Source organism: Pongo abelii, chromosome 11, assembly GCF_028885655.2.
Source record: "Pongo abelii isolate AG06213 chromosome 11, NHGRI_mPonAbe1-v2.0_pri, whole genome shotgun sequence".
Taxonomy (NCBI): Eukaryota; Metazoa; Chordata; class Mammalia; order Primates; family Hominidae; genus Pongo; species Pongo abelii.
Window position 1 is genome coordinate 64788311 of NC_071996.2, and position 15879 is coordinate 64804189.

The 15879-nt window shown below is 37.8% G+C and overlaps 2 protein-coding genes across 4 annotated transcripts in view; one reads left to right on the plus strand and one right to left on the minus strand.

Annotated features, from left to right (window-relative positions):
• The window catches only part of IFIH1 (interferon induced with helicase C domain 1), a 51501-nt gene extending 39889 nt beyond the window's left edge, over positions 1-11612 (minus strand). Inside the window, exons 1-2 of the mRNA XM_024243484.3 lie at positions 10817-11612; positions 3841-4009 (exon numbers count right to left, since the gene is read on the minus strand). Coding sequence (XP_024099252.3) covers positions 3841-4009; positions 10817-11269 — 622 coding nt within the window. The 5' untranslated portion in view covers positions 11270-11612. The remainder of the gene's footprint in view (positions 1-3840; positions 4010-10816) is intronic.
• Positions 11613-11857: 245 nt separating this feature from the next.
• GCA (grancalcin) overlaps positions 11858-15879 on the plus strand; it is a 43884-nt gene continuing 39862 nt past the window's right edge. Inside the window, exons 1-2 of one of the 3 annotated variants that reach the window (XM_054548787.2) lie at positions 11858-12143; positions 12242-12350. Coding sequence is in view for 1 of the 3 variants with exons in the window: in XM_024243015.3 (XP_024098783.1) it covers positions 12095-12199 (105 nt within the window). In the remaining 2 variants the exon portion in view is untranslated. Of the gene's footprint in view, positions 12200-12241; positions 12351-15879 lie in introns of all 3 variants that reach the window. The other 2 variants (XM_024243015.3, XM_054548788.2) reach the window with 2 other exon arrangements.

Consider the following 15879-nt stretch of genomic DNA (forward strand, 5'->3'; position numbering starts at 1 on the left):
ATTTAAACACTTTGAAGTTGTGAATAGAATGTAAATTGTATTACAATGCAAGATTTTATACAATATAAATAGCTGTTATTGTTATTTTGAAAACGAAATGGAGAGCCCCCAATAGAGATTGCTTTAATATATTTTAATATGTTGGTATTTCGAAAGGCTTAGAATGTGCTTTTGTTATGGCAAGGTATTTTTAATTTTAATATGGACACAATGAGTAGTTCTTTATAATGATTAGACTGTAGCTAAAAAAAAAATAAGGATTATGCTAATCACAAGAAAAGTGATTTCCTGTCTGACCATCACGTTTAGGAAGTAAATCACTTATTCAGTGACACAAAGTTACATTTAAGGCTGAATTAATGAAAATGCAAATTTGGTAGTTTTCTTTAGCTTTGCTCTTGCCATTTTGTTTCCTCACTGTGTGTTCTGCACGAGACGTACATCTGCTTTAATGTCAGCCTATATTCATGTATTCTGAATTTCTGGGGATTTTTAAAACATTTAATGAAATATTTTGTGCCCTTCTTTTCTTCTTTCCTCCATTCCTCACCTCCAGCTTTTCTTACTTCAACTACATATAATGGGTATTTTATTAAGGGCTTATGTGGGTTAAAAAGAAAATCAAGAGTTTTTGCCTTTATGAAGCTGCAATCTGTCAGAGAAGACTGATGCCATAAGGAAAATTTTCTAACGTATCATTTTTTATTATCTCGTCTTAAAGAACACAGGGAAAATGTGCCCCACTTCATATGGAAAATTTCCTAAAGAAAACTGTTGTGACTTTGGACAAGAAGAAAACTTGGCAATGTTTGCAGTTAGATATTAACTACGTTAGAGATTATTATAATAGTTAATTTATTTTGCACTCACAATATAAATACTTTACATACATTAAGTTATTTAAGTCTCAAAATAAACCTAGATGGTAAGTAATATTATTGTCTCCATTTTACTGAGGTGATAAGTAATATTATTATCTCCATTTTATTGAGGAGTAAACTGAGGCACAGAGAAGTTGAGAACCTGGCCAAAGGTCACACATTCAAGGAAGGAGCCAGGATTTGATAAGCATCCGGATCCGATATGTATCAGGACCCAGAGTCTAAGCTCCTACAGTAGTCTATTTGTGCTGCCACAACAAAACACCATCAACTGAGTGGCTTAAACAACAGACACTTCTTTTCTCACAGTTCTGGGCACTGGAAGTCCAACATCAAAGTGACAGCAGGGTCAATGTCTGATGAGGACTCTCTCCTTGATTTGCAGATGGCCACGTTTTCCCTGCGTCCTCACACAGTTAAGAGACAGAGAGAGAGAAAGAGACAGATGTTTCTCTTTTTCTCTTTCTTCCTCTTCTTAAAAGGCCACAAGTCTATCAGATTAAGGTCCCATTCTTATGATTCATTTAATCTTTTTTTTTTTTTTTTTTTTTTTGAGATGGAGTCTTGCTCTGACACCCAGGCCAGAGTGCAGTGGCATGATCTCGGCTCACTGCAACCTCTGCCTCCTGGGTTCAGGCGATTCTTCTGCCTCAGCCTTCCAAGTAGCTGGGATTATAGCTGCATGCCACCATGCCTAGCTAATTTTTGTATTTTTAGTAGAGATGTGGTTTCGCCATGTTGGCCAGGCTGGTCTCAAACTCCTGACCTCAGGTGATCCACCCATCTTGGCCTCCCAAAGTGCTGGGATTACAGGCGTGAGCCACCATGCTTGGCCTGGCTCATTTAATCTTAATTTTCTCCTACTATCACTATCTCCAGATAGAGTTATATTAGGTTCCAACATATGAATATTGGGAGGACAAAATTCCATCCATAGCATTTTACCATTGGCTTCCCAAAATTCATATCTTTACTACATACAAAATACATTCATCTCATCTCATCAGCCCAAGTGCCTTAACTCACTGCAGCATGAACTCTAAGTTTAAAGTCAAAAGTCTCACCTAAACATTGTCTAAATCAGAAGTGGATGAGACTGGAGGTGTGATTCATGATAAGGCAAATTCATCACCAGCTGTGAACTTGTGAAACCAGTTGAGCTACATGTTTCTTTCCCATAATACAATGGTGGGACAGGCATAGGACGGACGTCTTATTCCAAAAAGGAGATATAGGAAAGAAAGCAAGGGTGATGGGTCCCAAGCAAATCCAAAACTTATTAAGGTAAATTCTGTCATATCTTAAGGCTTGTAAGGCTTGAGAATAGCTCTGTTTGTTTGATGCTCTGCCTTCCAGGTCCATGGAATGGCAGGTTCTAGGGCTCTGCAAGACAGCCTGCTCTCTCTCTAAGGGCTCCATCCACACAGCTTTCTGTGAGGATAGCTCTGCTTCTGAGACACTAGGCAGGGTCATCCTGAGGGCTCACTAAAACCAGAGAGACAGTCTTGCCCTTTGAAACCAAAAAGGAAACTGCCTTGGCCCCTGGGCCTGTGGTGGAAGTGGCAACCCTGATGACTTCTGAATCACTTTTGGGGGCATTCTTTCCTTTCCCTGAAGAACAGTACACATTCACAGCCAAATAGCTGTATGGTCTGGTTCTGTAGAATCCAGAAAGTCCAGTATCCTTTTCTTATTCTGTCCTGCTTTCTCTGCCTCCTTCAGTTCAAACTGGAAGTGTATTTGCTGGTATAATATATCTCTATTCCTACCTTCTGCTGAAATGGCTGATTAAGTCCATCAGTGGCACCCATGATCTTGTTATCAATTGGTTGTTCAGCCACACCCATGATCTTGTTATCAGTTGGTTGTTCTCTTTATAACACAGTTTCTTATTTTTTGCCATATGAATAGGCTGAGAATTTTCCAGATATTTAAATTTTGGTTCCTTTTTGCCTAACAACTCCTTCAATTAACTTCTTTTCTTTTGCATTTTACTATAAGCAGTTAGGAGAAATCAAGCCGCTCCCTCAACATTTTGCTAAGAAATTTTCTCAGCCAAATATCCAAATCCATCACTTGTGAGATCAAGTTTTATGCCATTTTATAACAAAGATCACCTTTCTTCCAGTTTCCAATGACACTTTTCTCATTTCTTTCTGTGACTTCACCAGAATCACACTTAACACCCATATTTCTACCATTCACCCAAAACTCTTACAGTCTCTATCAATTACCCAGTTCCAAAGCCACTTCCACATGTTTAGGTATTTGTTACAGCAGCACCCCACTTTTTACACCAAAGTTTTTATTAGTTAGGGTCACCAGAACAAAACTGCAATGATTATAATTAATTAATAGTTAACTTTCAATTTGTCTTTCATATGATATTTTTGGAAACATTGGATGCATACTACGAAAATAAAAATAAGATAGCAGTTTAAGTGAGATTTACAAATAATGTAGGAGAAGGAGTTATAAAATGTTATGTTATTACTATTATTGAATGCTTTTTAAAATCTCACATTAGGTAAGGTTGAGATATATTGACAAAACAATCCTTTTATCAAATGCTTAATACATTGCTTAAAATGTATAAAAATGTTCAGAAGAATATGCAGCAGATTTTTTATGACCACTAAAATACTTTCTTCCAATGTATTTGTGTATATTTAATGTTAAATAATCTTGATAAAATTTCTGGTAGTCATATTGTTTTTAAAATAAGGTAGTAGAAAGAGTGTTGGTTGGACGAAAAATGGTCTTTGATCAGTTGATCTTTTCCCAGGCATCAATTTCCTCATTTGTTAAGGTGATAAAATAGATGATCTATCACATATGTTCCACTCTTAAAATTTTGATTCTAAAAATCTTGGTGTTTAGCATTGTGTCTTTCTGCTTTATTGAACTCTCAATCACTAGGCAGAATTTGAAAAATCTTCCTCAGTAAAATTACAAATACCTGCATTGCTTTCTGAGCAATCAGAGCCTGTTAACTCTTGGACAAGTTCATTGTTTCCTGTTTGACGAAGAACATTCAGAAATGCAGAAAACCAGTTTTCTTTCTGTACAATCCTTTTTAGTAGCTCTCTTACACCTGACTCATTTCCATTGTTTTCTGCAGCAGCAATCTGTTGTAAGAGAAAATTAGAATTAAGTAAGATCAAACATCTTCTGAATAACCTTAAACAGGAAATACCCTTTAGAAAAACTGAGCAATTAAGCATAAGTATATATAAAGGCTTACATTGAAACATTGAAGAAAATAGCAATGTTACCTGTAGCAATTCTGAAGTCGGCAGGGAAAAAAATCTCTGGAACAACAACAACAACAACAACAACAAAAGTCTCTGGACCAAGTGTCCTTTTAAATATGAACCTTTTTTTTAAAAAAGCTATTGAATTATTCAAACCTGACACCTAGAAAATAAATTTTACCTCAGCCATTCCTGAATAAAGGGTAGGAGAGAAAGTATCTTTAGTCTGCAGCCATGTTATGTCTATTTTCACCAATTTCTTTCTGTATATCTAGGGCTGGCTATATATTTTCAATCTATGGAGTCTGTAAACGGGAAATCAAACATTTCTTATCTAATTCTTCTTTCTTCATGATTATCATTATGAAATAAGTAATTACTACTGCAGATTTATATTCTTCCCTATGTAATATTTGCACAGTTGATTATTACTTTAATCAATTTTTCCCAAATTTGTGTTTATTTAATGTTACGGGAAATTTATTTTTATGTCTTTTTTTGGAAATATGGGGCAGAATTATTTTTATATCCATTCATTAGAGTCTTTAGCCTTCATTTATTTTCTCTTTTAGTTAAGTAAATTTCTTTTAAATGTGGATCTTTTGTGTAATCATTGTCACAGTGCATTTCCCTAGGTCCTAATATAGCAATAAGGATTTGGAGGAAAGATTAACTCAAGCCATGTTTAGACATGAAAGAAGTTAGGCAGGACATCATTAGCTTTCTGTGGCATTAGGCAATTTACTTCATCTCCCTAGACCTCGGTTACAATATGTGGAAAACAAGGCAGATGAAAAGAAATTTCAGAGTTTCTATATCTTAGCTGCACGTTAGAAACAATCGTAAAGCCTTAAAAAATTCTGATGTCTAGGAAACACCCCTAAAAGATTATGATTTATTTTGTCTATGTTAGGAACTCAGATGTTAAAGAAAAAGTAAAACATCTCATGTGATTCTATCAACCTCCCAGATAAGAAATATTGACTTTGATATTATCAAAGGTCCTTTTCAACATTTGCCAATCTTCCACATGTATCATTTGGATTGTTTAGTTCTTTCCTACAAATTTATGTATTTTCTAATTCTATAAATATATTCCATAACCTTTTATGTCGGAAATTTGTTAACATTTTTGGAACAATGTCTGGCACTAATTCAGTGTTAGAATTATTATGAATGATTGAGAAGAGTCATTGTTACAAACACCTCACCTGCACAAGCACATACAGCATGGTCTCTACCCAAGGGATATTTCCATCTTAGCATCTAGTAGTTAAGCATGCTGTTCTAGGGAACTTCAATATATTAACCCAGCAGCCCAGAAATAGGTACAAATATTAACTCATTTACAGATCAGAAATTCGAGGCACAGAGATGTTTAGGTACCTCTCTGAGGTCACAAAGTGAGTAAGTGGCAGAAGTAGAATTTGATCACAGGCAATTGAATTTAGAGGCTGAATCCTGCCTTCTTGAACAATAATTATAGCTTATAATTTTCTCCAGTTTTAAGTTCATTTTCTGGCAAGAAGTGGTTAAAAATAACTATTTGAATTCAGTAAATTTCAAGTGAATTCAGTCCATGTCACCCACAACATTTTCTAAGCAGATTTTTGCTTATTTTTTACCATTTTTTTCTAGCTCTCTTAGTCTCCTAATGGAAATTCTTTGGCTTCCCTGGTGTTGTAACATCTTTATTATCATCTGCTAATTTAACAAGTAATAGCTATAGATATAAATAAGACTGGTTTCAGTGCCTTCTTTTAACTCAGCCATTCTCATATTTTATTATCCCATCCTTTAATCAGCTTTAAATATATTTGACTGAAGCAATCAGGAAGGATTTCCTTAAAAAGAACCAGTGAGGCAACAAATGCTGTTATTAAAAATCCCTAAGCATATTCTATCCACAAAATTTTCTTCAACCACTATTCTATTAAGTCAACTTTTACTGTGGAATCATATTTGTCAAGCTTTCTTTGCTGTTATTGAGTCCAAGCATATAAGGATCATGATGTCATTATTTCCTAAACATATTCTTACAATTTGAATGTGGAACTACATATATCTGTGCAATTTTAGCAGCCTCATCAAGATGCTGAATTTTTAAGAAATCTTCTCAGTTTTGGTGCTGGAAAGTACATCAACTCCCTTTGAAGCAGTTATATAATTTTAAAAATTTAATCTCTTCTCCTAAAACATTGTAAAGATATTGATCCCAATATGTAAACACAATTACAGAAATTCGTGGGAGGCAAATATTTAGATTTGAGACTGCAACAAGTCATAAAACAATTCTCACCCATGCCCCTCCCCCACTCAAAGTTTTCTCTATGAAGTTAAAAATGGATGGATGTTTTCACTATGTAGTCTATTAATACATTGTTAACTAATTTATGAAATATGAAATAAAATTAATTTGGGGATAATACAACTCAATGCTTTCATATTCTAAATTCTTTGATATGTTTTTTCTTTCCAACAGAAATCAGTGAGGAAACCAATGACATTTCCATAAAGCACTGGCTTACCAACACAATTGTACAGTTTAATGAAAATGTTTTCTTCCCTTTATAATAATCTTAGATAGCTATTTAAATATAACGGTGATTTTTTTTAACCCAGCAGAGTTCAACTCTCAGATAAAAGTAAATCACGAAGCAAAACCTGTATGTTAAAAATAAAGAATTTTAAAGAACCAGTTTCCCACAAAAAGTTAATGTCTTAACCCAATGAATATTTATTGTCACATTGACATAGCTAATTTCTTATACATACTTTATTTTTGCAGATGAAATTCTTATCTTTCCTAATTTGCCAGACAATACAATGTTCTTGGGGAGATTGACTTTGGTACTCAACTTCATGTTGGGAGAATTGGACTGTTTTTAGATGGACTAGTCATGGCATCTCTGGTTCTTCTGTGTAAATGGAAGGTGTATGGAGTCTCCAGGACTACAGATGCATTGTGTTCTGAACTGGCCAGGGATGAAACATGCACCTCTCTTTAGCTGTTCAGCTTGATTATTAAGACACTATGGAAACGTTTATATGATCCCTTTCGTTCCCAGAGTTCATGACTGCCTAAACTGATGGGTGTGCCAAGTTGTAACTTAGTTATAACTAAGTTGTAACAATGCCAAGTTGTAACTTAGCATCCTAAAAGAGGAGCAAGGCAGTACAGGGGTACCCCCTTACCATTAAGGATCGCTTTATTATAATGATTGATAAAATGGCATATATTTATTGCTGAAACTCTAGTACTTAGAATAGTACCTTGTATACAGTAGACTTTCTTTCTTTCTTTCTTTCTTTCTTTCTTTCTTTTCTTTCTTATTAGATGGAGTCTCGCTCTGTTGCCAGGGTGGAGTGCAGTGGTGCCATCTCGGCTCACTGCAAGCTCCGCCTCCCAGGTTCACGCCATTCTCCTGCCTCAGCCTCCCGAGTAACTCGGACTACAGGCTCCCACCACCACACCCCGCTAATTTTTTTGTATTTTTAGTAGAGATGGAGTTTTACCGTGTTAGCCAGGATGGTCTTGATCTCCTGACCTCGAGATCCGCCTGCCTCAGCCTCCCAAAATGCTGGGATTACAGGCGTGAGCCACCGTGCCCGGCCTACAGTAGACATTCTTTTATCAACACTAATTAACACTGCAACACAACTTCACGAAAGGACAAAACAGTCTCTGTGTTTTTCTCCTATCTTTTCACCACTAGCATGGCATCTGGCACAAAGATGCCACTCAATAAATTCAAACTCAACGAATGAATGAATGTATAAGTTTTTGGGTACTTGCTGGATGCAAACCTATGTCTAAAGTCATTCTCAGAAGGCCCACCGTAACCAGGGGCAGGGGCTAGGAAATGGGGTGGGAATCCTAAATTAAAATAATAGATCAAGTAGAAAATGTCTATGGGGAAACAGAGAAAGAATGAAAATACAAGACCATTTTATAGAAGTCTTGATTACTTAATTAAATGCTATTTTAAGCTGTCAAAAAAGCAAATTTAGAAATCTTATTTTCATCATTCATCCATTCTCTAACACCTGGCAACACAATTCAATACATCATGTGTTTTCAACGCTTATTCCAGACACTTTCAGAAATAAATTCAATCAGTCTATCAATCAAGTAATCAATGCTTATTAAACACCAACCCTTTACCTAATCCTGGTTAGGTTTTGGGATGAAAGAGGTAATCTCTTTTTCAAATCAGTATAATCTAGGGACTTTAAGAAGTATATCTCAATTGCAACATGGGGAATTTACCTCGATCTATCAAACTTAAATTTACAAGGAAATGTAACCAGATGAATGGTAAAAAAAGTCAACACCATTATCATATCAAATAGCTCTGATTTATAAGCTTTTTCATAAACACTATTTCTGATTTGATGTTGACTAAAATACTGTGAGAAATTTTATGATGTCCATTTTCATGGGTAAATGTAGCATCAGGGAACTTAAATAATTTGGCCCAAAGTAATGCATATAGTAAGAAGCCAAGATGGACCTCAAATCCATGTGTTCCCCTTCTACAGTCTTACCACACTTTGCTGCTGTAAGATAAACATTTGTCAATGACCACCACCTCAATATAGATTATTCTTCCAAACACAATGCTTCCTTCTCATTGTCCACCATATCTTAGTTTTGGAACTGATAATACATGTAAATGATGCACACAAAAATTATTCCAGACTCTCACAGAGAAACTATTGCTTCCTAGAGAGCCTCAAATTTATAGCTGCTCAGTCTTTTGGGGCCTCCTTTGAAATGTGAATCAGAGGGAGAATTTGGGTTGTTTTGGCCTTAACTGCTACCAGTACACAAAAGTCCCTTTACTCTATATCTTCTTTGTGTCAAATCCCTTGCATTACTGCTAGCTGCCTCCAAGCTTGCCAGAATCAAGAACTTGGATAAAATCTAGCTGGCGGAAATTCAATCCAGGCAAGACAAAAGTGATGCTGATAGGCAGAAGTATTTAGAGTAAATAGGGAGAAGTGCTGTTTCGCTGGCAATCGGGACATCATACCCACCAAACATAAACAGCTTTGTGGTGTTACTGGACTCTGTTGCTTCTGGACTTCTAACAGCTACTGTGGCTGGAAATGCCATCTTCCATCTCCAGCTGGCTTGAAGGCTGCATACTTTCTTCCAAATTAAGATTCTGCCACAGTGATGTACACATTTGTCATATCCAGCTGGACTACTATAATGCGTTCTAGCTGGTTCTCAATACACAAAACGACATAAACATTACAGACAACAGTGCAAAGTAATTTACTTGTTGGGAAAACTGGCCATCAAAATTAGATGCATGTTTGGGTCTTTGGACAGGCCCTGTGTCTGTCAAGTCTACAAAAGATCACTAACTTTATTCACTAAAGACTAAATTGCATCATAGGCTATAGCAAATCAATCAAATGCCCAGAAGTTTGTATGAATATACAAACAATGGAGGAACCAAAAGAGAGAGAGAGAAAAAAAAAAACAAAAAACCATGTGGAAATCATAGAGTGGTGTAGACAAAGCCTTTGACTTTTAGTCATGGCTTTATTTGTCTACATGTCTTCCAAAACAAGACTTTTGGCTTACGAGCCTGAGTAAGTCAGATTCAAACAGGTCAGCATTTATACACATCACAGTACATCTTCACTTATCAAAAAACAATTCATATCACATTCAATGTAAAGTCATCAGTAAAATTCGCCCTGTCAAAATGCTACCTTAAGAAAAATGAGTTTCTTCACTAACATGAAAAACTGAAACTAGCAACACATTCTTTCAATGAATTGTTTCTAAATTTTGATTCTCAAAGAATGTTGAAACTTTGATTAAAGAATGAGAAAAGGGTGTGTGTGTGTGTGATTGCAATTTACCCATTTGGGCTAAGACTAAATGGCACAATGTGTAATGTAGGGCAAAGATTGGAAAACTTTTTCTCTAAAATGCCAGATAATAAATATTTTCGGCTTTAAGGGCACACAGTCTCCATCCAATTGCCTTTGGAGTAGAAATGCTTTTCTACTCCACAAACAATATGTAAACAAACGAGCATGACTGTGTTCCAGTAAAACTTCATGAACACTGAAAATTAAAAATTGAAAAATCTAAAGACCATTCTCAGCCTGTGGGCCTGAAAGAAACAGCAGCAGGCTTGATTTAGCCCATGGGCCATAGTTTACTAACCCCTGCTCCATGGAACTACATTAAATAAGAAAAACATTCAACACTATCACGAGCTAAATTCTTAGCTCTGTCACTGTTTTTCCTGGGAGACCTTGGACAAATTATTTAACCTGCCTCAGGTTTCTCATCTGTAAAATGGAGTTAATAACATTAAGCGCCTCAGTGGGTTACTCTGAACATGAACTGTAGTAATACATTTTGAAAATGATACCAAATGCACATAGTAAGTGTTCAATAAATGTTACCTGTTAATATACATTACGATTCTAAAGTTAACTCCTTTTTACTTCAGTGAAAAGATTAGAAAAGTAGTTCTTTCGTGTTTAAATTTTCAAAATTGTCTTAAAGTACCTAGATGTTGTCTTCTAAAAGGAAGAAACTAGATTTGCCCAAAGATGTCAAGCACATTTGGAAAGGGGCAAACGCACAAGGAAGCCTGCTTTGCAAAATCTGCCTAAAAGGCTAGCTCCATCTGAATAGACACCTACCCGGTTTCTGTCTTCAATTGTCAAGAGTTCCTCCTCCATGCACTTATCCAAGACATCTCTAACTAGAAGCTTGTCCACCAGAGTGGGCTGAAGGAGGTTCAGCAGTTGGAGACATTCATCATGAGCGTTCTCAAGCGACGGAGAGGGCAAGTCCGTGAGCTCAGGGTTCATGTAGCGGGCGGCCAGAGGGCTGCCGGTTCTCCGGAGGGCCTCCACGAATTCCCGAGTCCAACCAAGGTGCCAGACTCCCTTCTCCAAGGTGCTCAGCAGCAGTTCAACCGCCTGCATGTTCCCGGAGGTGGCGACCGTCCTCTGAATCTGCTCCTTCACCTCTGCAGGCAGAAAGGTCAGGTAGTCCAGCACAGGCTCCACCTGGATGTACATTTTCATCCTGGCCCTGAAGCACGAGATGAGATAGCGGGAATTCTCGTCTGTGGAATACCCATTCGACATCTTTCTTTCTCAGAGAAGGGAGAGGGTTCTCCCAAGCAGATGGTGCTGTTCTCTGCGGGACAGGTGAGATGTGCGTGCCGCTGTCCGCTGCCCACTTAGAGAAGCAGGGTCTACCGCTCTGTGCCTGACAACGACGAGGTTGCCCACAGGGCTCTCAGGCCGGCGCGCGGGGCTGCAGTCGCACCTGGGCAGGTGGGCAGGCGGGCAGGTGGGCAGCGGGGCGACGCGCGGGGCCGCGGCAGGCAGGTACGGCCGGCGGGCGCGGCACTTTGGACTCTGCGGTGTGCGCCTGGGGTCCCGGACCGGGGCGATCCGGCTGCACACTCGGGTAGGAGCTTTGAGTCCAGCTTTCTGTCAGGCAGTTCTTAAAGAGTTTGCCTGACTTTGTTTTCTGTTTCGATTCTCTTCTCAGGACTGTAAACGTAATCTGTCTGGGGGGGAGGGAGTTTCCTCAGGGAGACGCCACCTTTTGGTCGGGGCGGGAGAACAGAGGAGGCCTTTGGTCAAGGACACCGCGGGAAACAGAAAAGGAAAGCGAATTCTCTCTGACACCAAGACCAACGCTCTAGCAAAGCTCCTCCGGCGGGTATTTTGTTTTCCCAGCGGGTTCTGCCTTAACAATAAGGTCCTTTGTAGGCCAAAATGTGCAGGGCATAAAAGCATGTGATTTGGGACTTTCCAATGGGGAAGTGAACAGAAACTGCCGCAGACCTGGACGTGAACAGGAAGTTACCCTCGGCTGGTGAATGCAGGCAGGCCTGGCTGAGGGTGGTGAGACTGCGAGGGACAGGTGAGAGATGAAGCTCAGAAGACATCTTTGCAGAGATGTGGAGAAGCCAGGAGGAAGTCCTTCCTAAAATAAACCTGACCTCCTGTGAGTTCCCAAACACTAACTTGTTTCCCTGGGAATTTGGAGGTGGGTACGAAAAAGTGAGTAACAATAAACAGCTAACTTTACTGCCTCATATTTAGATTGCTGGTATTTATGCAGCTTTGACCAGGACCTGGTAACAGATGTGGATGGACTTGAACTACCAGCTTAGAAGGAAGCCAAGACTTAAGGTTTCCTAGATCCCAGCTTGTAAGTTCCCTATATTCTTTAATATACAACTTTCCTTTAATAAAACAAAACAAAAAAATCCCCCAACAACTTATTTTTGATATAGCTGCCATTCTTTTCTTGGATTCAATACAGCAAGTTTTGGCTGGAGCAGCTAGGAACTTAATTAGCAACTAATGTACCAACTTGTAGTAAACATCAACATTTGTCTATGTCATGAGAGAAAAAAAACATATTCACACTGAAAAATGGCAGCTTCATTTTGGTACAGAAGCCACACAAATGTGAGTCCTTAAGGTTACTACTCATTCTGAAGGCATTCTGTAGCCACGTGTGACTGTGGGTGGTAGGAACATACGCATCATAACTAGAACCTCATGGTCCAGAATTATATAAAGGATGGAGAGATCATTTAGGTTATCAAAGAGACATATTTAGGAAAAATTATCTGTTAGCAAAGTACATTCAATAAAGTCTATGTAGGCCAGGAAAACCTGATAGTGCTTTGAACTGGATAATAGAAAGAGTCTTGGTGAGTGTTTACTAGGGGCATACAAAATATCCAAATGAGCACTTTATGGTAACAGGTCTTATTTTATTCTCTAATTATCTTATGTAGCAAGCCTTTTTCTACCCCTGAAGGATGGTAAGCTGCTTGAAGAAGGGATATATTTACACAGTAACTAGTACACTACTCACAACTGGTGGGCCGTTGATGACATCTCTCCCAGGAGTTGTATTTGAGTTGACCATAGCAGCTGGCACAATGTCAAATACACTGAAAGTTGAAGTAAATGAAATCCTGGGCTTGCACGTAGGCCTGATTTATACTGTTCTTTTCTGTTTCTTCACAGAACTCTAATCCTTTTTCACTTAATTTTGGGAGTTGACCTTGTACCCAGATAGAGGATAATCCAATTAGATGTTTCTACAAAAGCACTCAATTATTAATTTTAAGTATTGCGTCTATGAAAATATCTTTTAAGGCTATTGCAAAAACATACTCCTATCGCCCAGCTGCCAGTGGGTTTTATTCAACATGTTAAAGCACAAACTAACAAACCAAAAACCTTCTTTTTCCTGGCACTTATCCTTCTGTTTCTTGGTTTCAAACATGGGGGAATGAGAAGGGGTTGCTGACTGAATATGGGGAACCAGTTAATGTTATTTTCTTCATACCACTTAATTGTTGCTCTGGAAGAGAAAGGATCAAATGTTTGGTATTTGACCTGTTCTCAAATAACAAACATTTAAACCAAAGATATTTAAATATTTGGCATTCAAATTATATCATTCATTATATCATCCAGTCATTTAAAATATGTTTATTAAGTATCTATTACATGACCAGCACTGATCTAGGTGCAGTTAATAAAATTAACAAAGTTCCTACTTTTATGGAGCTCACATTGTAATGGGAGTGGGAAGATAGATGATAAGTAATGACTAAAAGATATGCAATGTGCCAGGTGAGGGTAAATGCCATGAAGACCATAGGAAGTCTAGATAATAATGTATATTACACTTTCACAGGTTGATTTCCCAAATAGTCATCCTCGTCTAACCCTATTAGCATCACATAACACCCAACAATAACAATTCATATTTTCTCACAAGTAGGAGTCACTCTGCTGGATGAGATCTGAGTGATGAGGATTAGGCGTGGGTGGAAGGGACTTCTTTTTTAGGAATCTCCCATAGTCTTGATAGGACACTTTTTGGAGAAAGGAGGTTAAGGAAACACAAGCCAAGACACAATCTCTCACAATGTATCTTTTTTTCATCTATATTTTTTGCATCATGATTTAGTTTATTTTCTGTTTTTCACTTGAGTAAATAATTGTTTTCCTCTGTCAAGTTTCTTCTACTAGGTTTCATTTTAATCCTCTTCACCAGTTCCCAAATGTAAGTTTCTTTTTCCTTTCTCTTTTGAGGCAGCAGATCCTGCTGAACTATGTATTTTCCCATTGTTATGCAACTTTTCATTTGACTTTTTAAAAAGTGGTAACAATATGAGCTGCCACTACAATTTAATGACCATGCATAGCAGTAATGTCTTTTTCAAAGAAAATGACAATAATTTTAGTTTAGTGAGAAACCCTGGAATTGTTGTTCTGTTCCTTTACTTATTTGCTCATTTGTATCAATAATGAGCCTGCTTTGTGTAATTTAAAGTGTTAAATGCTCTTAACCTGGCAGTGTGGGGTATGGTTAAGCACAGAGACTCTGAGTTCAGGCTGTCTGGGTTCACATCTCAATACTACTTCTTAATTGCTGTGCTTTGAAAAATCACCTCAAATACATCAGTTGTAAAATGGAAAGATTCTGGTATCATGTCATAAGTTTGTTCTAAGGATAGACTGTAACACACTAGCACCAGCCTGGCATGTTTATGTGCCCAGTATGTGACTCCAGCCCACTATGCTTACAGGAAAAATAAAGAAGAGATGGTGCGGTGCTAGTCTTCAAAGAATGCACAATTTATAAAGGAAAAATTTAGTTACATATATATACACATAATGTAAACAGTATATAATAGCTAGCCATTTAACTGAGACTTTAAGCAAGACTTTCAGCCATTTAACTGAAACTGATAGGCTGATTTAGCAGGAAAGTTTATTAAAAGGATACTGTCATAGCTTTTTATTTCAAAAATAGTAGTAAGCCTAAAATAGAAAAAAAATTATGGCTAAGTTCACTAAATCTTGGTAATAATTTCCTAATCACTTTCATCAACTCAATTAAAATTCTGGTTTTAAGTTTTCACATATAAAAACGTTTCTACATAGCAGTTTTGGCAAAAAATGAAAGTCACGTATCAATAGATAAGTTTTGGAACATTCATTTTGCAAGTACTCCTTCCGTAGCTTAAAGTCTTTTCAAAAACAGTTACCTGCAAATGTTTTTGTTAAAACAGTACTTTTACCTCAAAGCCTAGATTGTAATTGTTTTATTTTAAAATAAATGCTTAAGAGCAAACTACAGTCAAAGGTAACTAGACTACCATTGTCTTTATCTTGCAATCATGGTTGACATTTAGCTAGTAGTGAGGTTTGGGTTAGATGTCCCAGTCTGTGTCCATTTTGATTGGGGAGTGGCTATTCTAATTGCTTAATACCCACCCCATAGAAATTGTTAAATACTTTTATATCACCTCTGCTCATATTGAAATGGGAAAAATTCCCTTGTCCCCCTCTCAGGGTGTGTGATGGGGGTGTGGCTCGCTTCTTCAGTGCCCCACTGCTCAAACCTCTAGGGGAGCCTGCAGACAGGCAGGCTGTGGGGCTCCAACCCACGGCAGTGTCTAGGGGTGGATGTTTACAGCTTCTGAAACCTCAGCGGGCATGTGTTACAGGGTGATCTTTTAGTTTTGCCGTCTATAGGTGGCTTGTGTTAACAAGCTCAGTTAGACCCTCTACATTGTCTCAAGGACAGAGGGCTTTCTGTATCCCAGGTTCTTGACTTGGTATACTGGAAGAATCGGATCACACCTGGGCTTGGAGAATGTGTGCAAGCTTTTATTGAGTGGAGGTAGCTCAGGGGAAGTCAG